The sequence below is a fragment of the Lutra lutra genome, chromosome 14, assembly GCF_902655055.1.
Source record: "Lutra lutra chromosome 14, mLutLut1.2, whole genome shotgun sequence".
NCBI classification, from domain to species: Eukaryota; Metazoa; Chordata; class Mammalia; order Carnivora; family Mustelidae; genus Lutra; species Lutra lutra.
In genome coordinates this window covers 73870606-73896770 of record NC_062291.1, presented here as the reverse complement: position 1 = coordinate 73896770, position 26165 = coordinate 73870606, and the positions used below count along the sequence as shown (strand labels likewise).

The window sequence follows — 26165 nt, the reverse complement described above, 5'->3', positions numbered from 1 at the left end:
TAATTAAGGACAGTGTTATATTGGCTTCAGATATACAATATAGTCATTCAACAATTCAATACATTACTCAGTGTTCATCACAATAAATGTACTCTTTATCCCCTTCACATATTTTATCCATTCTCCCTACCCAGCTCACTTCTGGTAACCACCAGTTCATTTTGTGTATTTTAGAGTCTGGTTTATTTGTCTCTTTTTTCCTTTGGTTGTTTTGTTTCTTAAATTCCTCATATGAGTGAAATGATATGGTATTTGTCTTCTTCTGACTTATTTCACTTAGCATTACACTCTTTAACTCCATCCATATTGTTTCAAAGGGCAAAATTTTATCCTTTTTTGTGGCTGAGTAATACTCCATTATTACATTTTATATATATATATCTCCATTCATCTGTATGCATTCATCTATCAATGGACACTTGGTTTGCTTCCATATTTTGGCTATTGTAAATAATGCTGAATAACTTGGCATTTTTAAGAAAAATATGATTTTATACCAATAGAAAAAATTGATAGCAAAAATTACACATAGTGAAAAGGAAACAGCCAAAATAAATGATGACTTCTGGATTTTTAACTATAATCTTACATACTTTACTTAAAAATACTATGTGAATTTGAAATCTGATACATTTAAAATTATTAGCAGGTGGTGAGTTTGTGTTTCAAAATCATTATAAGTCACTTCCCAAGCAAGGAACTTTGGCCAAAGTAAGTAAACACAAGTTGCTCTACATGTACTAGATTAAAGACTAATACTTGAGTGGCATAAGTGTATACTATTTTTTCACACAGAGATACGGTACAAATTTATAATTACATGATGTAGTGACTATACAATTAGAAAGTTTTTCTACAACAACAGAAAAAACAGTTATTTATATATAATTGGTTCTTTTAATTTAATGAAGGAAAATGTAGCAAAAGCTAAATTTTATTATTATTTTGCATTTGCTCATTATGATGAGCAATTGTTTGTAAATTCAAACAATTTACAAAAAGGTCTAAAGTAATTTGCCAATATTTTAATTTAACTCTCTAAGGTTATGATTTAGCTTGCTGTGCCCTAAATTTCTTACTGAAATACTTAGTAAATTTTCTCATATGACTATTATACATTTGAACAAGAGCCATGAGTTTTTGAGAAGTACTCCATTGGAGTGTAGTTTTAAGAATTATTTCTCATGAGACGCCTGGGTGGCTCAGTTGGTTAAGCTGCTGCCTTCAGTTCAGGTCATGATCCCAGGGTTCTAGGATCGAATCCCACATGGGGCTCCTTGCTCAGTGGGGAGACTGCTTCTCTCTCTGCCTGCACTCTGCCTGCTTGTGCTCTCTTTCTCTCTGACAAATAAATAGATTTTAAAAATCTTAAAAAAAAATATTTCTCAGAATTACATAGCTAGACTGGTATCTTGGAATTCTTTAAAAAAATCTCTTTGAAAGAATATCCTAAGTATGGCTACACTGTAGAAATAATTAAAACAGAAAAAAAGATTACAAAATCACCAAAATGTGATGTATCATGAAAGTATTAATTTATATATCTTGACTGCTCATTAATAGATGAGAAGTATTGTTTTTAAGTTAGTAATAATTTAGAAGTACAAGAATTTATTAGACCTTAAAACTTATGTAAAAATCTACCAAACAGAGTGTATATAACATGCTACCATCAGAGTAAATAATGTGGAAAAATAATGTATGTTCACATTTACTGGTGTATTTATCAAATAGCTTCAAAAGAATACAAACATACACACACAAAACCAATGAGGAGGGAAGACGTGAGTGACTAGGTAACAGGGATGCACATTTTAAATTCTGAAACACAGATATATTGTCTATTAAAAATAGATATTAAGACAAAATGCAAAAAAAGGTAAAAAGAACAAAGTTGATGCTTAATTTCATCACAATCTGCTCATGATTACTTCCAATAGAGAGAATGACTTCTAAAAATCTCCTCCAGCATAAGAATAAAATTTTGTTATATCAAATTACCCACAAATGGAAAACATGTGTCTAGAAAAGAAAGGAGAAAAAAAAAATCATGCCTGTCCCTAGCTACTCAAGGAACAGGAACAAACTGGGTGCAGAAAATGAGTTTGAATGGTCTGTGGGAATAATTAAAAAAAAAAATCGAACTTTGATTGTCTATCCTTGTTCAAAGTATTGGTTATAACAGCGGAATTCAGACTCAGAATAATTAATACACCAAAATGACTAACATTTCAATATTAGATTCATGAGTGAATCTAATACCATGTTCATTCAATATGCTCCAATAGTGGTTCACCTAAATATCACAAATTATATGAATTATTTTGGTGAATGGCAATAAACCAAATTAAACTATAATTATATTGATACTGAAAAAACTTAAACAAACACAATATACCACTGTGACCAGAATACCATGTAAGTTCTAGATAATGAAAGTATGTGTCAAGTGCCAATTTAGTATTATTTCTAGCATAGCTGTGACTCAAGGATGTCACTCAGCTCACATTAAGGAGCATGAAGTTGTGCTCAACTTTCCTAAGGGCAAAATATCGACATAAAGTATTTGGAATGTCTCTGAATGGAAGAATATCAATTCTCCTCCATTTATTTATTCAATTACTTGTTTTTATCAGTATGGATTAATTCATTTTATACTTTGGGTTATAATACAATATTACTTTGTTTAATTTAGTGCTCACATTGTTCCAGCTTTTATCACTGGGAGCTGTCTCTACTGTGGCTTCTGTGTCTCTTTGACATACTCCCATCATGGTGAGGTGTGTGTTTTTGAGGACTTCCTTATATTTTGGCACTATAAAACTCAGTGTGTGTGTGTTTTCTGCTCTGGTTCTACAAGCTGCCAGGTCTACAAAGAGCCCTGTTCCTTTTATTGGAAAGCTGTATTAGAAAACAAGATTGGTATGTAAGTGATGAATTACTAAATTCTACTCCTGAAACCAGTATTACACTACAATGTTAACTATCTAGAATTTAAATAAAAACATGAAACAAACACAGCAAGATCAGACAGTAGATGTGCTTGTTACAGACAGGTTGCTCATGCATCTAGAGGGAAATTTTAAAATTTTGAATGCAATTTTTTGCTTTTTATAGATCTATTCAGACTTTCTATTTCTTCTTGAATCAATGTTGGCAGTTTATGCCTTTCTAGGAATTTTTCATTTCATCTAGATTCTTCAGTTTAGTTGGCATACAGATGTTCATAATGTACCCTTAGAATACTTTTTATTTCTGAAAGTTTGGTAACAATATCTCTGCTTTTAGTATTGATTTTAGCAATTTGAGTCTTCTCTCTTTTATTCTTGGTCAGTCTATCTATTTTGTCAATTTATTGATCTTTTCAAAGAAGCAACTTTTTTTTCATTGATTTTCTCTGTTGTTTTCCTATTCTCTGTTACATTACTTTCTTCTCTAATCTTTATTATTTCCTTCCTTTTCTGTTTCCTGTAGATTTAATTTGTTCTTCTTTTTCACGTTACTTAATGGGGAAGGTTAGGATGGAGCTAGAGATTATTATGCTTAGCAAAATAACAGTCAGAGAAAGACAAATACCATGATTTCACTCATATCTGGAATTTAAGAAACAAAACAAACAAGGAAAGGGGAAAAAAGAGAGACAGAAGCAAACCAAGAAATAGATTCTTGACTCTAGAGAACACACTAATGGTTACCAGAGAGGTGGGGATGGAGGGATGGGTGAAATAGGTGTTAGGGAATAAGGAGTGCACTTGTGATGAGAACTTGGTGTTGTATGCAAATGTTGAATCACTATATTGTACACCTAAAACTAATATTACACTGTATATTAACTAACTGTACTTTAAATTAAGACATTTTTAAAAAGCTACTGATTTAAGATATCTTTTCTTTTAAATACTGGCATGCACAGATATTTATTTCCCACTGAACACTGCCTTAGTTTCATCCCATGAATTCTGGTATATTCTGTTTTCATTTTCATTCATCTCTAAGTATTTTTAAATTTCAGACAGCCTTTCTTCAAATATTTCTTCTGCTCCTCTCTTTCTTCTTTCCTTGTGGCACTCTTATTATGCATATATTGGTGTACTTACTGGTATTCTGTATTTCTGTTAGGCTTTGTTTATTTTTTTCATTCTTTTTTCTCTCTGTTCTTGTTTCATAATCTCTACTGATCCATTTTCAAGCTCATAAATTCTTTCTTCTGCCAGTTCAAATCTATCATTGAGTCTCTCTAGCAAATTTTTTTATCATGGTTCCGTACTTCTCAATTCCTGATTTTCCATTAGCTTCTCATTTTTAAAATAATTTTATCTCTTTATTGATATTATCGGTTTTATGAGATATTTCTATCCTACCTTAGTCATGGTTTCCTTTAGTTCTTTGGACATATTTACAACAGCTGCTCTGAAGTCTTGGTCAGCTAATTCTGACAGCGGGGCCCTCTAACAACCAAGTTCTGTTACCCGCTGCTATTTGTCCTGTCTATGAGCCACAATTCCCTCTTTTTGCATGTCCCATAATTTTTTGTTGAAAAACGCTGACATTTTAGGTAATAGATTACAATAATAGGTAATAGATTACAATAATTCTGTATAGTGATTTGTTTAGTGACTTGGTGGGGCTATTTTTGTGAAGTCTGTTTTCTCTGTAGTGCAGCCTGTGATGTTGCTCCTCAGAGGATGCAGCTTTGGGCATGCGCATGGTCATGCGGGATAACTAGTTTTATCAGGGCTCTCTTTGTGTCTACCCAAGATCTTTCTGTTAAGCCCCCTGCCTCCTTTGGTATCACACCCAGCTAGTTTGTCTCCACGAATTGATGATGGACTATTGTTTTTGATAATGCTCTCATGTTTAATTTGCTCCCTAATCTGATTCAATTAATTCTGGGTCCATTGTAGGGTAATATTTGAGACTCGTGTTTGACAATTTTTATAACCCTAGGAGAGATCTTAACTTTCTCTATCACTGGATTGTTCTGGTAAATGTCTAGCTGATTTATGATTGACCTATCAGGCTCTTCTGCATTGTTTACTAGCACAATGTCCATTTTTTTTTTTTTTTCAAGGAAGCCATCAGGGTTGAACTTCTCCATAGTTTGTTTCAAACAAACTTCTTCCCGTGGAAAAAAATTCTGTGCCACAGTTCCAGAGCTGGTGGTGGAGACAGTGGCTCATACCTCTCTCAAATGACTCTCCTATTTCATGAGGATAGTGCCAGACAGGTATGGCAGCCCCTTATATTGTCAGATTGTCTCTACTGGCACGAAATCTCCACCCTTTGAGTAAAGTGTGATGAGGGCAATAGGGACTCTGGAATTCTCAGTCTACTCTCCTGGAGGAAGAACTCTGACCAATAAGAGAAGGCTTGGTGAAGGAAAAGAGTCTCAGATCTCAGTTGCTTTTAACTGAAATAGAACCTCTGCAAACATAACTGGGCAAAGGTTGTGGGAGAACATATTGAGCTGAGAGGGGATAAGAAGAGAGCAGGTCATGGCTCAAATGCTACTGGCTGCTGCTGCTGCTGCTGCTGCTTCTTCTTCTTCTTCTTCTTCTTCTTCTTCTTCTTCTTCTTCTTCTTCTTCTTTTTAACTAAGATTTAGATTTTCTTGAATTGCTGTATGCACTTAAGACAGATTCCAGAGATGCTTATTTGTTTTAAAAATAATGTTCACCAGGGGCGCCTGGGTGGCTCAGTGGGTTGAGCAGCTGCCTTCAGCTTGGGTCATGATCCCAGGGTTCTGAGATCAAGACCCATGTCAGGTTCCCTGCTAAACAGAGAGCCTACTTTTCCCATTTGCTTTGTCTACTGCTCTCCCTACTTGTGATCTCTCTCTTCTGTCTGTCAGATAAATAACAAAATCTTTAAAAAAAATAATGTTCACCAGTTAGAGTTGTTTGTCAGCTACGGTTATAAGTCCATGGAGCTCCTTTTACTGTTACTCTGGAAGTCATCGCTTCTTGTTCTCTTTTAAGCACACTTCAGTTGAGCTTTCATAGCTATTGATCCATTAAAATTGCTCTTGCCAGGGTCACAAATGACTTCCAAATAGTTAAATCCAATGATCAATTTTTAGTTACAATTTTGCTTTGCCCATCAGCAGCCTATGAGATACTTGAAAACTCTTCTCTTCTACAGTGTTTCCTCAGCTTCCAAGAACCCACATTGACTAGCTTTTCTCCAACTTTATAGTATTCTTTGCCGATTTTATCTTCTTTCTATCATCTTGAATGTCTTAGTCAGCTCAGGCTGCTACAACAAAATACCATAAATGGAATGACTTAAGCAGGAGGCATTTATTTCTCACAATTCTAAAGGCTAAGAAGTCTGAGATCAAGATGCTGGCAGATTTGGTTATTGGAGAGGGCCATCCTCCTGGCTTTCAGACAGCTTCCATTTCATTGTGTGCTCACATGACCTCTTCTTTGTATACTGTCAGAGACAAAGCATGCTTCCTCTGCTCCTCTTTTAAAGGGCACTAATTCCATCATAAGAATATCAACATCATATAAACCTAAAGACCTCCTAATGACCTCAGTTCCAGATACCATAGCATTTGGGTTTAGGGCCTCAACATATGGATTTGGGAGGTGACATATTCAACCCATTATATTATGAACACTGTAAGGCTTAATCCTCCTCCTTTGGTGATACTATTAGTCTCTTGCTTTTACTTTATTATTATTTTTTTAATTTTATTTATTTGACAGACAGATCACAAGCAGGCTCCCTGCTGAGCAGAGAGCCCAATGCGGGGCTTGATCCCAGGACCCTGAGATCATGACCTGAACTGAAGGCAGTGGCTTTAACCCACTGAGCCACCCAGGAGCCCTTAGTCCCTTGCTTTTAAATACCATTGATATACTGAGATTCCCAAATTTGTCTCTCCTGCTAAGATCTTTTTCCATATGCCAGAGCCAACTCCTGCTTCCTTGACTTATCTAATTGGATGTCCAATAGATATCTCAAACTTTACATGTAAAAATTAAATTCCTTTCCCCAAGCCAATTTTACTTGCAATTAACTCCATTTCAGTTGATGGCAATTTTATCTCTATAGAGTTGTTCAGGCAAAACCTTCAAGTCATGCTTGGTTTATGCTCTTTTGAAGTCATGGTTGGTTTAATACTTTCTCATACCTCCCTATCCATGCAATTGTGTTATCTCCAAAACATATCCATAATCTGATCTCTTCTTGCCATATCCACTGCCACCTCTTGATCTGAGCAATTGCTATCTCTCACCAGGTAGAGTGGTAACCTCCATATTCATCTCTCTTGGTCTAGTCTCAACACAATAGCAGAATTATCAGTTTAAATCATATCTTTTTTTTTTTTTTTAACTCGAATCACTTATCTCCTCTGTTGAAATTCCTTCAATGGTTTTCCATCTCTCTAAGAGTAAAAGCCAAAGAAGAGTTTCAATGCCAATGGTGCATATTAGAATTGATTGTGTGCTTTAAAAATAGACTCATAAAGCTGAGCCTCACAGAATTCTGATTTATAGGTTGGTGGGGACAGAACAGTGGAGTGGTGCTCAAGGATACATAAATATAATTTTTTTAAAAATCAAAAGGTGATTCTAAAGGGCCTACTGAATTGAGAACAACCGTGTTAGAGTATACATGCAGGAGAAGAACCCAAGATATATAGGAGTTGCTGTTACTAATATTAATGAATAATTTAATGTTAATCATTATTTATATTACATATCAATAACAATAACAGTTAACATTTGTTGAAGTCTGGTAAGGAAAAGGCAGAGAGGTGAGAACTTAGCATGCATTAATTTACTTAGTACTAAAAACCTTATAAAGTAAACCCTACCATATTTTGATTCTAAGACACATTTTGTTTTCACATCTTAATATCTCTAAAACCTGATGTGTCTTATAATCAGTGAAATCACACAACCACTACTGGCCCAGAGGCCATTTATGATATATAAGTCATGCCCTGCAAAGACACAAATTTGATTATTCTAGTCAATGATACTATGTGAAACAAAACATTTACCTGAATCGAAAAGTGATTTATAAAAAATTGGACTAAGAATGTACATAAGTTTTAGCAATACCTTATCAATTTATTTTGCTTTTACTTTCCTTTCAGTGTACATTATGTGAATGATATATAATAAAATCTCTATCTAAGTAAGCCTATAAGAGCAGTTTCAGTAAGCATAAAATAAATATTTTTAGTGGTGAGAGTACTATGGGATAGTTTAATTGTCACTGTATTTTCCTTCTAAGTGGTACATCAAATAATGATTGAGTTATCATAATATTAGATGAAATATAGCATATTTCCCCTACAACAAACAGATTCTTAGGTTATATTATAACATGTTATGGTCAACCAGATTAAAATTTATTGACAGAAATTCGATATTCCGGGCCATTTCTTAATCTATATAAATAATTGGGTCTAAGTTAAAGATACAACATATAATAAATAAATACTATAATTTTAGGCAATCTTTATAATTGTAATAATATATAGTACAATGCTAAAAATGTTTATATCTTTTTTGTAGAAATTAACTCTATGTACAGTTATACAACAATTTGTATTTACTTCCACTACTAATCCTACTTCCAGAAAACTTTTTGATATACTGTATCTCCCCCTATGGATGATACCACAACAAAGTAAAATGAAGTATTCCTTAGAGAGTGTGTACATGTATGTGTGTATTTTATTAAAATTGCTAAAGGTATGAATTACTCCCCCAAATAGAATCTGTATCTTTTTCTTTATATCTGTAGTATTTATCAATCTGTCTGGAATATTGCAAGAGATTAATACATCTTTGCTGAAGTGAACAAAATGAAAGCACTATACCTACGATAAGATTTTAGCAACAGGTATAAAGGCAAAAATCAGCTAACTTCCAAATCTTATGCTCCTATACATATTGACTTCTCAATTGAAGTTATTTTTTATAACTATTATTATAGTTTTTAAAACTATGATAATATAAACAGACATGCTGAACATCTGTAATTTCTAGTCTTACAGGATAAAGTGAAAAATAAATAAAGCAAGGGAATCATTACATTTTGAAATCCAATAAGAGAAAATGATAAGAAAAAATAAATTAACACTAAGGCCATTAAATACAAAGAGAGAGATTTATTTGAGTGCATTATTTATGGTTTTAAAAAATCTTGTTTTGACAAAAGAATGTTTTATGGAAATCTTTACCTAGACATGAAAATATGTAAACATTATATAAAATAGATTCTTAAAGTACTAAGAAATTCTGTAAGAAGTTGCATACAGTATATAATTTATTAAGTTTAATTTCTCCACCCAAAATAACATTTTCTCATTACTCTCTTCATTGTAACCACTCCTCTCTCTCTAAATAAGGTGGGTGTCTAAGGAGGTAGAGCAACTCATTTTATAAACCCTGCAACACTGCATTAATAGGAATCCATTTACCACAAATTTAGCATCTCAGAGAATATTCTATCATTAATTATTTACCCATGACATGACCTCAGTAAAGCATAACTTCAGGATATTATTACTTCTTCTATTTTTGTGACCATAAAACAATTAGATAGAGATGGAAAGACCATGTATTTGCCTCTAGAAAAGTAGTTTGCTACTCATAGCTACTAGAATCTTATCTCTGGGTTTTAGTTTATTTTTAACTCAAATTTCAGGTTGATAATGCTAAATTCAAATCTAGGTTTTATGCAGCATGATTACAAAATGTGCAAGAAAGTAGCGCATCATAAACACAAGGTCAGTTGCTCAGTGGACATTGTCTTATCCCACGCAAAGCTATTTTTATTGATTTTCAAGCATTAGAAAATCATACCTGATTATGAAAGAAAAGCAAATCAGGTGGTAAAGCTCCATAGTAATATATTTCTTTAACTTTTAAAGACTGCAAATTAAAGAGAATTATAGAAGGAAAGTTGCTGATAGAGGAAATGTAACAATCATTCAAACACACAAACCCACTAGTAACATGAAGTTGATTAGAAATAACCTTAGGGGCCCTGTGTGGCTCAGTCGGTTAAGCCACGGACTCTTGGTTTGGGCTCAGGTCATGACATCAGAGTCATGAGACTGAGCCCTGGGTGGAGCCTCACTCCAGCTTGGTGCTCAGTTGAGAGTCCACTTGAGAGTCTTTCTCTCCCTTGGCCCATCCCGCCCCCACCATGATCACGTAATCAAATATATAAATAAATAAATCTTTTCTTAATAAAATAAATAACCTCACATTTGCCTATAGGATCTATTATTCTATGGATTTTGCAGTTGGACTTCTTTAAAAGATTTATTTATTTAAGAGAGAAAGCTCGAGTGTGCACATACACAAGTGCATGTACAAGTGGGGAGAGGGGCAGAAAAAGGGAGACAAGTAGACTCCCTGTTGACCTCTGAGCCCAAAACAGACTTGATCCCAGGACCCAGAGATCATGATCTGAGCCAAAATCAGGAGTTGGGCACTTAACCAACTGAGCCACCCAGGTGCCCCTAGATTTTTCTTTTTTAAAGAGAGAGACAAGCATGTGGGCTCCTGCACAAGTAGTTGGGGATGGGGGTGGAGACAGACTACAGAGAAAGAGAATCTTAAGTGGGCTCCACACCCAGTGAGGAGCCAGAGGCAGGGCTCCAGCCCAGGATGGATCTCATGACCTGAGCCAAAATCAAATGTTGGAACCTTAACCAATTGAACCACCACGGCACCCCTGCCGTTAGATTTTAACTGAGGCAAACTGTAATTAAACTACTCAAAATGTGGGAAAAAATGTTTTCAATTCAAAAGAAATAAATTCTTGTAACTATTAAGATATGCAGGATATTTTCACTCACCTTAGTCAAACATAAGATTAAATATCTTCAATGCAAGCAGTAATTATAACATTTGGATGGGTTTGTGCCTTATGATACTCACTAAAAACTCAAATTTCACTTTAAAAATGAAGATTATTAAGCATGACAATATTTCAATAGACTCCTTTTAATGTATACTTGCTCCTAACAAATATTTTTGTAATCTAATGACTATTTATCTAAAATTAAATGTAACATTGAAATAAAATGGTATAATACCTCTATAATAAGCACAAACTATAAAAAAATGAACTTATCCTTGTAGTCTATTAAAATATTTCCACTTATCAATATCCATTTATTGTTTCCATCCATCCACATTAAAATGTTCATATTCTTAATAGGGTATCACAGAAATGAATGTGAAGTTCCTATATGAAGAGGTATATTTAAATGAAAGTCCTTTGTAGTTGTGTTTTTAGGAACCCCTAAGTTGTCAGGAGTGTTATTCAAAAAGTGTTACATCAATAATAGGCTTTGATTACTAAAATTACACTACAAAAACAGTATATATATGTTTATGAGAAATCAAAGCGTGAAACAGTTTCTTTTTAAAAAAGCAACATGACTGGTTGATTCAACAATATATATTAAAAATCCAAAGATTTTTTTTTTTCATTTTAAACCAGTCCTAATATTTAGAAAAGCAAAGAGTATAATTCCTCTAACAAAAATCACAGAAATATTAAGAAAGGAGAATCCTTTAAATAATTTTCATATACTATTTCAAATAAATTGCCCTTGTACTAATCATAGGGGTCCTCTGAGGCTTACAATAGTTGATGTCTTAATGTTAGAGAAAGTGACATATCACATAAAGAAAACATACTGGATCTTTCCTTTTTGAGACTATCTGTGTTAACCTAGTAGTTAAAACTGAATAAAGAGAAGATCAAATAAAAACACATCTTTACCTCCATCCAAATAAAGTCTATAAATGGGGTTGTTATATTAGCTACAACTACTGTAGTTAAAAGTCTTTGGGCATTTAAAACCAAAATGAAAATCTTTTAATAATACAAAATTATTATCTAATAACTGATCTGTAAGTCATCAAAATGGCATCTTGACTTGGGCATCAACATATGAATAGTTTCCATGACATTTAGAGCTCTGTATTCAAAAGATTAATAAAATTATATTTGAGAAAATACCTCACGATATTTTTAAATGATATTATAAACATCACATGACATCTCAACAAGATAAATTTTGTACTTCAGTAGAGGTAGCAAATTAAATTCAGTCATTATTATGAGACTCACTACCCAGATGAGCTCTAGACAAAGGGATATTATATCAAGGGAATATCAAGAGGACATGGTAATATTTAGGAGCACAGATTAGAAATGGCCCAGTGGTCCTAATCTAAGTTCTCCCTTCCTATTTCTCCCTGTTCTGTCCGTGTGCAGCACATATTTTGAAAGATTTTGACTTCAATAAAAAGATAAATTAAATTTAAAATTTAATATCAGCTTACTAGAACTTCTAATATGCAAAAGCAACATTATTTCCTTGAATTGATATAATTCTAACCAAAAGCAATTTCTCATCTTGAGAAGTGTGAAAGTTTTATAGGTAAATGAACTATTCACATTAGTTTTCTTAAATATTTAATACTATTTTTAAACTTTAGTTGTTATGTATAAATATTCCTAAATATTCCTAGAGCTTGAGGAATTAGTTTTATAGTACAATCCCTTCTCGTTAGAGGAAAGGAAATTCAATTAGGACACAACCATTTTCAGAAACTTGTTAATGACAGTCATATACTGATCTTTTCACAATGCTACATTTATATAGCTGCATTCTATAAACTTTAGAAATCAGATATTTAAACAGTGTTAGTCATAATGAGGTCAGAACCCAAGCTACCTGATTGATCTTGACTTCTTTTCTAATGATTAGAAGCATAAACTGTCATTTGGCCTATGCCATTATGGAAGGCCTTCACATTGCCTGCCTACCGATTGTTTTTACTTCCAGAATCCATAATTTCATCTAACAGATGGTTTAACATGTGTAGAAGACTCCACACAGAATTCCACTTCTTGTCAAATATTTATGTATTTATATTTAATAAGATCCTTTCAACTGGATTACTTTATGATAGAGTCATACCAAGTATATTCTTATTGATGTTGCATTGGCCATATACCGAATATCAGACAGAGATGATTGAGATGAATTATTTATTTCTGGGGGAGATCTGTAAAGTTGGCAAACATATTATAGGCACACACTGAGTTTTCATAGATGTTTGAAAACTGAAGAATAAGAACAATTCATCTCATTCACTAATTATATAGCTTAGAATACTCTGGATTAGTTTTAAATCTTCAAATATAATATTTTGTATATGGAGAAAAAGATGGTAAGCAATTATACTACTGCTTCATACTGTTGCACAAAATTATATATAGAAAATATACCGCAAAATGCAACAGCAAATAGAATACTTTTAATACTAATAACAGTATGCTAATATTAATATTCATAGACTATAATACTAATAAAAACAGAAACTTGCTTTTTCATTATATAAGTATAGAACAATAAATCTACTGCACATCTATACTCCCAGATTATTATATTATTTTGTTCCTTTCAATTGACTAATATATACAAAGTTATGAAACTATCTAATATATTTATATCATTAGTTATTCTACAAGAGTACTATGGTTTTTTATCAATTTTAGGATTAGAGGGAACATAAATGATTAATTCTGACACACAGATGTATCAAATTGAGGTGCACTTCAACATACTTGAATTATCAGATAATCAGGAAATGGTAGATTTGATTACTTAAAAAAAATCTAGGCGATAAAAGCCAAAAATAAATATTTATCACTGAGAATTTTCTTTTAAATTACAACAGAGATACTTATAAAAATAAATTGTTTTTATAACTACCTAAAGAGATTGCAAATCATTTAATCAACAGTATTAAGACATAAATTCAATATGAATTCTAATACTATTTAAAATGAAATAGCTTTGCAATTAACCAATATTTCTATAGATACTGACTTAAATGACAGTGGTAAAGTTTACTCTAAAGCTTAAAAATTCTAGATTGATTTGTTCAATCTTAATGAGTAAGGCTGACTTGAAACTCTGTACGTGGGTGACACAGATTAATTAAGCAATACAGATTCATGTTTACTCAGATCTTTAAACAAAAGATTAAGTAATATTACTGATACCTCTCTCCGTCGAGAAGCCCAGCATGTTTGTTTGATCTTCCACACCACTGCAGCTACCAGCAATAAGGATAAAAAACAACTGGAAAATAAAACACAAGTAATTTGTGCTTAATACACTGGAAACATGTAATGAAATATTCAAGAATATGTATAGAATTTAAAAATATATAGAACTAACCATTCTGCCTTGGTAAATAATTAAAGCAAAAATGGATAAATTAGCTGTGTTTAAAATGTTCTCAAGTAAAAACAAAGTATACATGTAGAATAATTATTTATATTCTTGTTATACAGGATAGTGTATCTTTAAGATTTTCCCTGTCAGAAGGATTGTGAGTTTATAGCTGTGTTGGTCTTATACCCAATAGAAATCTATTCAGAATTGCTATCTAGTAATAAAAGCTGGCAACTATATAAATCTAAATTTCACACAGGTTCATTCATTTTATCTTATTGGTAACTATTTTAGATATGAGAATATTTCAGCATTTCTCAACTGACGACAATTTTGTTCCCTACTCACCCCCAGGGCACATTTGGCAATGTCTGGAGATGTGTGTGATTATCACAACATTGATGGGGTACAAGTTGCATCGGATGATAGAGCCAGAGATGCTGCTTTTTAAACTATCCTGCAGGGCATAGGACTGTCCTCAATGACAAAGAACTATCCAGTCCAACATATCAGTCACACTTAAGTTGAGAAAACCTAGTATACACTAATGTTTACACAATTCAATTACAGTGTTTATTCATATTTAGTATAATATGCAACAAGATATAAAAATGCAGGATACTTTGTTAGTAGTGACTTGAGACTAACAAATCTCAAAGTAACAGAATCATGTGGATCTGATTCATTGGTTCCAACCATGTACCACTGTTTTCCCTCCCTCTGCTCTGTGGTCACACATTATGCAACGAATAGACCCAGATATGAGCAAATTCAGTAGTCACTGGTCACTACAAAAAAACTGGTCTTCATCCTTAACTGATAATCTTTGTATTCTTAAATTGATTCACTCATAAGCTGTGTAAATTTTAGTGCTTTCTATCGTTAATTCTTTAATACACTTTTTCTCCTTGTTTCACTAGAAGATCTTAGAATATCCTTCAATGATGAAAATGGCAATCCTAGCACCTAACCAATGAGCACTGAACACATTTCAGATACTGTGCCAAATACTTCATTCACATTGATGCATGGGCTTGGTTTTAGAAAAACACTCCCAGACAGAATATATTATTCTTACTTTAAAAAAGAAAAATCCAAGGCTCAGAAAGTTCAAAGTAAGTTGCTGATAGTCACAAAGCGAGTGAGTGGTAGAGTCAAAGTTCAAATCCAGCTTTTAAGCCTCAAACTCTCTCCTCCCCAACTGTTGGGAACTCTGATTTTGCATACAATCTCACAATAGTTGTATTTCCATTTGTATTATCTAATCTGTTATCCGGTATCAAATAAAGAGGATTAAAAAAGGAAAAAAAGTCCGTGACCCTAACCTTTTTAACTATTATGGTGTCTTTGGGTTTTTTTTTAATAATTATCTCCCCCCTAATATTTATAAACTCTTTCTCTTTACTTCATCTTAATTTAGATTTCCAAACGTACCCAAGTCCCATATCTCCTGAAAAATAGAAACAACAACCTTATTTTATTGAGCCCATTGCTTCCTCTAGTATATCAAGCAAGTATTCAATGTAGCCACCTCCATGTCAACTTCCTCACAACCTAGTCCTGTTCAACTCCTCGCAATGTGGCATCTGGCTTATATACACATAAAGTTATTAGTATTAATAATGACCAATGTTTATAAAATATTCAGCATTTTAGAGGATACTTTCCTCACCCTGACTTTCTACATATTAAATAAATTGGTCTTTTCTCTATTAACAGACTCCCACTTTTTAATTGATAATGCTAGCCATCCATTCTTTAAAACTTTCTTAAAACTTTATTTCCTTTTTAAAAATTTTTATTCAAATTCCAGTTAGTTAACATACAGTGTAATATTAGTTTCAGGTGTACAATTTATTAATTCAACACTTACATACAACACCCAGTGCTCATCACAGCAAGTGCCCTCCTTAATCCCCATTGCCTATTTAACCCATCCCCTCCCATCCACCTCCGCTCTGCTCACCAGAGTTTATTCTTAGTTGTTAAGAGTCTGTTCTTGGATTTCTCTCTCTCTTTTTCCCCCTATGATTATTGTTTTGATTCTTAAATTCCACATATGAGTGAAATCATATGGCACTTGTCATTTTCTGAGTTATCTCCCTTAGCATAATACTCTCTACCTCCGTCCACATCACTGAAAATGGCAAGATTTCATTCTTTTTTATAGCTAAGTAACATTCCATTATACATATGTATGTATGTATACACACATACATATACCACATCCTCTTTATCCATTCATCAGCCAATGGACATTTGGGATCTTTGCATAATTTGGCTATTGCAGATGATGTTGCTGTAAACATCGGTGCATGTATCCCTTCAACTTAGTATTTTTGTATTTAGTATTTTTGTATTCTTTGTATAAATACCTAGTAGTGCAATGCTTCCTCATAGGGCAGTTCTATTTTTAACTTTCTGTGGAACCTCCATACTGTTTTCCACAAAGCCTGTACCACTTTGTATTTCCACCAACAGTGTAAGAGGGTTCCCATTTCTCCACACCCTCATCAACACTTGTTGTTTCTTGTGTTGTTAATTTTAGCCAATCTCACTGGTGTAATGTGATACCTCATTGTAGTTTTGATCTGCATTTCCCTGATGATGAGTGCTGTTGAGCATCTTTTCATGTATCTGTTGGCCATCTGTTCGTCTTCTTTGGAAAAATACCAATTCATATCTTCTGCCCATTCTTTAATTCAATTATTTATTGTTTGGGTGTTGAGTTTTATTAGATCTTCATATATGTTGGATACTAACCCTTTATCAGATATGTCACTTGCAAATATCTTCTCCTATGCAGTGGGTTTTTGATTATTTCCTTCCCTGTACAGAAGCTTTTCATTTTAATGAAATCCCAATAGTTTATTTTTGCTTTTGTTTCCCTTGACTCAGGAAAAATATATAGTAAGAAATTGCTATAGCCATGTCAAAGAAGTTAGTACCTGTATTGTCCTCTAAGATTATGATGTTTTCTTATCTCATACTTAGGTCTTTAATCCACTTTGAATTTACTGTTGTGTTTCTGTATGAAAATGGTCCAGAATGTTTCATTCTTCTGCATATTGTTGTCCAGTCTTCCCAGCACCATTTGTTAAAGAGACCCTTTTTCCCTTGGATATGCTTTCCTGTTTTGTCAAAGATTAACTGACCATATAGTTGTGGGTTCATTTCTGGATTTTCTATTCTGTGGCATTGATCTATATGTTTATTTTGTGCCAGCTTTGTTATATAACTTGAGGTATGGAATTGTGATACCTCCAGCTTTGCTTTTCTTTTTCTTTCTTTTTTTTATTTTTTATTTATTTTTTTTTTTAAATTTTATTTATCTATTTCACAGAGAGAGGTCACAAGCAGGCAGAGAGGCAGGCAGAGAGAGAGATAGAGGGGGAAGCAGGTTCTCCGCTGAGCAAAGAACCCGATGCGGGACTCGATCCCAGGACCCTGAGATCATGACCTGAGCCGAAGGCAGCGGCTTAACCCACTGAGCCACCCAGGTGCCCCTGCTTTTCTTTTTCAAGGTTGCTTTGGCTATTTGAGGTCTTTTGTGGTTCCATGCAAATTTTAGGACTGTAGTAGCTCTGTGAAAAACGCTGTTGGTATTTTGATAGGAACTGTATTTAAACGTGTAGATTGCTTTCGGTAATACAGACACTTTAACATATTTGTTCTTCAAATCCATGAGCATGGAATGTTTTTCCATTTCTTTGTGTTATCTTCATATCTTTCATAAGTGTTTTATAGTTTTCAGAGTACTTTGGTTAGGTTTATCCCTAGGTATCTTACAGTTTGGGGACAATTGTAAATAGGATGGATTCCTTGACTTCTCTTTCTGCTGCTTTATTTTGGTATATCGAAATGCAGGTATGCATTTGATTGATTTTGTTGATTCTGCATCCTACAACTTTATTGTATTTGTATATCAGTTCTAGAAGTTTTTTGGTGCCATCTTTAGGGTTTTCTATACAGAACATCATGTCATCTGCAAATAGTGAAAGTCTGACTTCTTCCTTGCTGATTTGGCTCCTTTTTATTTCTTTTTGTTCTCTGATTACTGTGGCTAGGACTCCAATACTATATTAAATAACAATGGTGAGAGTGGACATCCTTGTTTTATTCCTGACTGTAGAGGAAAAGCTCTCAGTTTTTCCCCATTGAGCATATTAACTATGGGTTTTTCATATATAGCCTTTATGATGTTGAGGTATGTTCCCTCTATCCCTACTTTATTGAGGGTTTTTTATCATAAATGGATGCTATACTTAGTCAAATGCTTTTTTCCAATCTATTGAAAGGATCATAGGGTTCTTAATTCTTTTTTATTAATGTGGTGTATCACATTGATTGATTTGCGAATATTGAACCACATCTTTAGTCCAGGAGTACATCCCACTTGATCACGGTGATTGATTCTTTTAATGTACTTGTTGGATTTGATTTTCTAGTATTTTATTGAGAATTCTGGCATCCATGTTCATCAGAGATATTGGCTTATAGTTCTCTTTTTTTGTGGTGTCTTTATCTGGTTTTGGTATCAGGGTAATGCTGGCCTCATAGAATGAATTTGGAAATTTTCCTTTTCTATTTTTTGAAATAGTTTGAGAAGAATAGGTATTAACTCTTTTTTAAATCTCTAGTTAAATTTGCATGTGAAGCCATCTGGCCCTGGACTTTTGATTGTTGGAAGATTTTTTTTTTATTACTGATTCAATTTCTTTGCTGGTTGGCTGTTCAAGTTTTCTATTTCTTCCTATTTCAATTTTGGTAGTTTATATGTTTCTAGGAATTAATCCATTTCTTTCAGGTGTCCAGTTTGTTGGCATATAGTTTTTCTTAATATTCTCTCATAATTGTTTGTATTTGTGATGTTGATTGTTATTTCTCCTCTGTCATTTGTGATTTTATTTATTTGGGTCCTTCCTCTTTTCCATAAAATTTGCTAGGGGGGGGTTATCAATTTTATTAATTTTTTTTCAAAGAAAGTCCTTAATTTTCTTGGTTTCCCTTCATCCTTCCTGACATAGTACAGGGTCAATGAGGTACATTGCATTCCAGGTTCCCTCTTTTAAATTATGGACTTTCCCTAAAACCCAGTTCACACCATGTTGTCACCTCTTGCTCTCAGAGAGAATGAGCTCAGTTATCCTCATGGCCTCAACTCTAACCACAACTGGAATGATTTACAAACCTCTATCATTACACCTGCCCAAATGAGAGCATCTCATCATTAAAGGTGATCTAAGAGATTTAATTCAGACACCCTCCCAGGAAAGAAATACACAGCACAACTTTGTGATCCTGCCTCTAAACACTCATCTAAACTGAGAAGCTGCTGACCTGCCAGTCACTGCATTCAGCATCTATTTTTAGCTAGCTCAATCCATAACATTGCTCTTCTATTAAGCTTTCTAACTTTTATCCATCAGTGCTGTTTCCTTCTGTCTTCTGGTTTACACTGAATCAGTGTATTCCTCTTCTATATGCTAAAGCTTCTTTATATATTTGAAAAAGCCTGAAGGATTGCCCTTAGCTCACTGGTTCTCAGTCAGGAGAGTTTTGTGCTCTGGGGGATATTCAACAGTGCCTGGAGACACTCTGGTTTCACCATTTGGGGGACATCTAGTGGAATGCTGGTAAATGCCCTACAATACAGAAGCCCAGCCCGCCCACCCCCCCAGTAACAAAGATTTTCCCAGCTCAATATGCCAATCATGGCTTGAAACCCTCTTCCAGTCTGAATCATTACCATTGTGGTTACACTTTCCTTGTTACACCCCAGATTAAAAATTTTAACTGTTAAAATATGGTACAAGGAATTAATACTTCAGATAAAGACCAAGGATCCATTTACCTGAATTTCGGTCCCATCAACATACTTAAATATTTTAACATAAGAAATGTATCACCTCTAACCTACCGTGCCGAAGCAGAACTCATGATAAACGTTCATAATGATTAAAAAAACCTAACATCCATCCAATAATATGTACCAAGCATTATGTTCTATGTTTTACCCATATTATTTAATGACCACAGAATTGAGTCATGGCGAATTTAAGTAAGTCACCCAAGTGACAAAAGTCTTAAAATTACAAGTCCTCTTATTCTCCTAACTTCTTTGTTTTACCATTACTTTTCAGGTAAAATGTAAAAGCATATTCATCTTTAAAATCCCTGTACCGGGGGCGCCTGGGTGGCTCAGAGGGTTAAGCCTCTGCCTTCGGCTCAGGTCATGATCTCAGGGTCTTGGGATTGAGCCCCACATCAGGCTCTCTGCTCAGCAGGGAGCCTGCTTCCTCCTCTGTCTCTGCCTGCCTCTCTGCCTACTTGTGATCTCTGTCTGTCAAATAAATAAATAAAATCTTAAAATCCCCGTACCGAATCCAACAACAAATCTTACCAACTGTTTCTTTCAAAACACGTGTAATAATAGACAATAATACTACACACATCAAAATTCATTTACATTTAGTAATTAAATAAAACTTAAGTACCCAAATGCATTTTTATTCAATAATCTGTAATTCACAGTAGATCCTCCAAAATAGTTACATGCATGATAGCAATTCAGTTCAAGCTGTTGAAGACTGGTTTAATTTTTCCATGAGGAATCTAAATTCTTTGTGATCTAAACATCATGACTTAACTAAAAAGTGTCATCTTTATAATGATGCAGAATGCCAATATAATATTTTGTTTATAATTTCACCTTCTTTTTTTTTTTTTTTAAAGATTTTATTTATTTATTTGACAGACAGAGATCACAAGCAGGCAGAGAGGCAGGCAGAGAGAGAGAGAGGAGGAAGCAGGCTCCCTGCGGAGCAGAGAGCCCGATGTGGGGCTCGATCCCAGGACCCTGGGATCATGACCTGAGCTGAAGGCAGAGGCTTTAACCCACTGAGCCACCCAGGCGCCCCATAATTTCACCTTCTTGTAAAGTGGAGATATACATTTCAGGGGTTTGCAGCAAATTCTTTCTACGTTAATTCATATTATGTTATCAGTAAAAGAGAAACCATCATGATGCAAACAAGTAGGCAAAATCAAAAAATAGTCAAAAAATATTCTTCTATTAAAATTTTAATAATCTCCAATAAATATTAAAAACCCAGGAAAATATATCTTAGTTCCTGGCATATAGTAGTTGTCATTAAGGTTCTGTTAAATGAATGGAACTAGTTCTTTAACTGATTTAAAAAACTATTAATTGTTTCTGACATTAGATGTCCTATTTGGCAATTTTACCCTTTTTATCAAGGTAATGTTTATAAATGCTTTTGATTCCTAATAAACCAAACTGCAAATAAAAGTTACAGTTCTTTTTTTTAAATCTACCTAAAACAGAACTAACTAGTTTATTGAGAACACTTGCTTTATTAAACAGCAAAAAACTAAAAACACCTAATATATTTACCCAGCATTGTTGAAAACTCATCCTTTTGTGACTACCCAAAAATCCCAGTCCCTACTGACAATCCTGGGAAGCAGTGCCCTGCACCCCACCCTGTTCTTTCCACTGGTTCCCATTATGCCCAATGGACGCCGGCTGAGAAATAAACTGTTATTCAATAAAGTGACAAGATTTCTGGGCTTATCTGTTTAATAAGTTTTCCCTAATATATTTCTTAAGTCAAAAGTCTTAATAGGCAACATCAAGCATTAACATCCTTTAATCCACTATGTGGCACTTTTGTCAGAGAAAAACTAGTTTCACTACTTTCTTTCATATTTTTTATATCATATTATACAATAGCTCCTATTGCTCCTTCAAACAGATATGGGGGGGCATACAGGAATGATCGGGCTTTCATTTTTTAATAAAGTCTGCTGTATAATAATGCCAGAAGATCTGAAAGGTTCAACACCCTTTAGTAAAATACTCCTAATGGAAATAGAAAAAAAAACAGAAAAGAAAAGAAATATTTAAAAAAGCAAGTACATGAGCTGCAGGGATTTAAAAAAAAAAAAAAAGGAAAGCACAGGAACTTAGGGAGAGATATTTCAATAATTTGATTTTAACCTTCATAAAATGGTCATTATGGAAAGGATTCTTAATATGAAAAACCATGGAACTCATTAGGTATTCTCATTTAGTGAAAATTAAAAAGAATTCAATAAAAGTAACACAGTGTGGTATAAGGTTATATCGTAAAGCAGGTTTCTAGTGACAAAGAAATATCCTCTGGTGGTAATCTAGTTGGCCAAATGCAAAAAGAGATAATATTGTCACTATTTTATAGCAATTTGAGGTTAATTGATCATAAAATTCAAGTCTTAAATACATATTTTAAAAGATAGTTTAGGCATATTAATCTTTTATTTCACTGAAGAATGTTACAAACCAGGGAATTGTGTTGAAATATAGAAACATATTATTTTAAAAGGTAATTTACGTCCTAATAATTGCTATTCCAAAAAATATCTTTTAAGGGTTTAAAAATACCTTCCTAACACTTGGGGATGTCTCTTTTCTTACCAACTATAATAATAACAAAATAAATTGCCAACGTAGAATACAATAAAAACTGCATTTTTAAAATTTGTTTCAGTTATTAAGTTGGGAATGATGAAAAATCAACAAAGCCTAGTGGGTAAAAGTGGAAAAGCAATATGTTTGTTGTCATAAACTGGTACACTTTTTTTGAGGATTGTTAAAGCAAGAATTAACTATACCTTGGGATACACTGTCAATTAAAATGATTTCAAAGGCAAGAGACAGAAATCTATCATAAAACTGTATAAAAACAACATGGATGGGACTGGAAGAGATTATGCTGAGTGAAATAAGTCAAGCAGAGAGAGTCAATTATCATATGGTTTCACTTATTTGTGGAGCATAACAAATAGCATGGAGGACAAGGGGAGATGGAGAGGAGAAGGGAGTTGAGGGAAATTGGAAGGGGAGGTGAACCATGAGAGACTATGGACTCTGAAAAACGATCTGAGAATTTTGAAGGGGTGGGGGGTGGGAGGTTGGGGGCACCAGGTGATGGGTATTGTAGAGGGCACGGATTGCATGGAGCACTGGGTGTGGTGCAAAAATAATGAATACTGTTATGCTGAAAAAATTAAAAAAACTAAAAAAAAAAACTGTATAAAAAGTATTGGGACTAAATGGATTTCATACCTCCTGCTATGAAATAAATTGTATTCCCCCAAAATTCCTATGCAGAAGCCCAACATCCAAGGTGACTATATTTAGAGATAGGAAATTTAGGAGGTAATCAGGTTAAATGGGGTCATAAGAGTGGGACCCTGATCCAACATGATCATTCTATAAGAGACCCCTTCCCTCTTGTGGGGCTTGGATCCAGTGTTTGTAGCCTTTGCAAAACTCTACATCGGGGATATCCTGGACTTAAAGGAGTCCCGCCAGGTACCAGTGGACGACAGCACTGGAGTTATCAATTGTATCTGCTGGAAAAAGTCGAACAATAACGAGGCTTCATCAGCAACTACAGCTACCGCAACGCTAGGGGCGCTGAACTTAACCTCACAGCTTAAGAAGCTGCAAAAACACCATTGAGCAGAAGACAAAGATCGAAATTGGGGACATTGTCCAGATCAGAGGTTATGTCCACACATACAGAGAAGAACGAGAGATTCGTGTCACTACTTACTATAAAGTGGATGATCCCGTGTGCAACATTCAAATCTCGAGAATGCTGGAGCTGCCCCGTATTTACAGGAAGGTTTACGACCAGCCTTTCCGCAGCCCAGCCCTAGAGCAAGAAAGTGATCCAGGTGCCTTGGACCTTGCCAATCTCACGTGTTTGCTGAGTGAAAGAGCCAAAGAATTCCTTGTGGAGAACAAAGTGCAAACCTTTTATCAGCAGGAATTGGAAATTGTGGAGTCTCTGATGTCCCTTGCCAATCAGCCTGTGATTCACAGTGCCGGCCCTGAGCAGGGGGATGCTAAGGATGACAGCATGTCCAAGGCAATTCATAGCATATTTAAGAATGCAATACAGCTGCTGCAGGAAAAAAGATTTGTTTTCCAGAAAGATGATGGTTTTGATAAGCTATACTATGTAACCAGAGAAGACAAAGAACTGCACAGAAAGATCCACCATATCATTCAAGAACACTGCCAGAAACCAAATCCAGACTCAGAGAAGGGCTGCCACTTTCAGCACATCTTGGCCTGTGCCCGCCTGAGTGTCAGCCCGGACCTGAGCGAAGGCGTGCTGCAGCAGGTGCTGGAGCTCCTGGAGGACCAGAGCAACATCATCAGCACCACAGAGCACTACTACACGGCGTTCTGAGGGGAGGCCGGCCCATGGGCTGGGCGGGGCCGGGCCAAGGAAGAAGAGGAGCGGGTGGTGGTCACTCCTGGGCTTGGACTGTAAAGGTCACACAGAGGCTTATAGGTCTGGTGGCGGGGATCTCTTAATAAACTGTGAAATATGGTCACTTAAAAAAAAAAAAAAAAAGACCCCAGCGGGCTCTCTAGCTCTATTTCTTCCCTCCCCTTTTCTTTTTCTCTTTCTTTCTACCTTCCTTCCTTTCTTTTCCTTCTTTTCTACCTTCCTACCTTCCTATCTACCTTCCTTTCTTCCTTTCTCCTTCCCTTCCTTCCTTCTCTTTCTCTTTTCCCTTCTCTACCTCCTTGCCTCCCTCCCACTCTCTCTTCTTCCAGCGAGCACAAACTAAGGAAAGGCCATATGAGCACACAGCAAGAAAATGGCCATCTGCAAGCCAACAGAGAAAGCATCAGAAACCAACCATGCCAGCATCCTGGTCATGGATTTCCCAGCCTCCCAAATGGAGAGATAATGAGTTTCTGTTGTCTAAGCCACTAGTCGATCGTATTGTGTTACGGCAGCATGAACAGAGGCAGATTTCAGTACCACGAAGTAGGTGTTGCTGTAACAAAAAAACCTATAAATGTGGAAGCAGCTTTGGAACTGAGTAATGAGTAGAGCTTGAGGAAATTCTGAGGAGCTACAGAAAGCCTCGATTGCTGTGAAGAGACTGTTTGAAGAAACATGGATATTAATGGCAATCTGGTGACAGCTCCAAAAGAATCAAGAACAGCCAGAGAGAAAGTCTCTACCTTTTTAGATAATACAGAAATAATCACAAACAGAATGTTGATATACATATGGATGTTAAAAACCATTCTGGTGAAGTCTCAGATGTAAATGAGGAACAGGTTAATGGAAACTCTAAGAAAGGCCATTCCTGTTATTAATTTTTTTAAAGATTTATTTATTTAAGAGAAGAAAGAGTGCAAGTACATGCCCATGAGTGGGGGAGGAGTGGGGTGGGGGGAGAGAGAATCTCGAGGATACTCCCACATACTCCCTGCAGAGCCCCAGGTGGGGCTGAATACCGGGACATTGAGATCATGACCTGAGCCAAAATCAAGAGTCAGACACTCAACCAACTGAGCCACCCGGGCACCCTGTGCCCATCCCTGTTATAAAATGGCAAAGAAGGGTGGCTCAGTTGTTAAGAGTCTGCCTTCAGCTCAGGTCATGATCCCAGTGTCGTGAGATTGAGCCCCTTATAGGGTTCCCTGATCAGCGGGAGCCTGCTTCTCCCTTTCCCACTCCTCTGTGCTTGTGTTCCTGCTCTCGCTATCTCTCTGTCTTTAAAATAAATAAATAAATAAATAAATAAATAAATAAATAAATAAAATGGCAAAGAACTTGGCTGAATTGTGTTCTAGTGTTTTCTGGACGATAGAACTTGAAAGCTATAAAACTCTAAATTTAGCAGAGAATATTTCTAAGCAAAGAATTGAAGATGTAGTTTTGGACCTCATTCCGGCTTATAGCTAAGTGCAAGAGGAGAGATGATTTGAAGAAGGAAATGTTTACAACAAAGGAACCAGAACCTGGAGATTTGGAAAATTCTCCGCTAACCCATATCGCAAAAGCTGAGAAGTCCTGTTCTGAAGATAACACAAAGG

The 26165-nt window shown here is 34.9% G+C and overlaps 2 protein-coding genes across 5 annotated transcripts in view; one reads left to right on the top strand and one right to left on the bottom strand.

The window, feature by feature from the left end:
* ATRNL1 (attractin like 1) overlaps positions 1-26165 on the bottom strand; it is an 817982-nt gene that overhangs the window by 400153 nt on the left and 391664 nt on the right. For all 4 annotated transcript variants that reach the window (XM_047702609.1, XM_047702610.1, XM_047702611.1 and 1 more), the window contains exon 26: positions 14071-14149. In XM_047702609.1, the coding sequence (XP_047558565.1) occupies positions 14071-14149 (79 nt within the window). The remainder of the gene's footprint in view (positions 1-14070; positions 14150-26165) is intronic.
* Positions 20294-24663, top strand: LOC125085029 (CST complex subunit STN1-like). The gene is given in 3 exon segments (XM_047703130.1): positions 20294-20306; positions 23530-23765; positions 23767-24663. Coding segments are annotated over 3 exon segments (996 nt in total). The 3' UTR covers positions 24514-24663.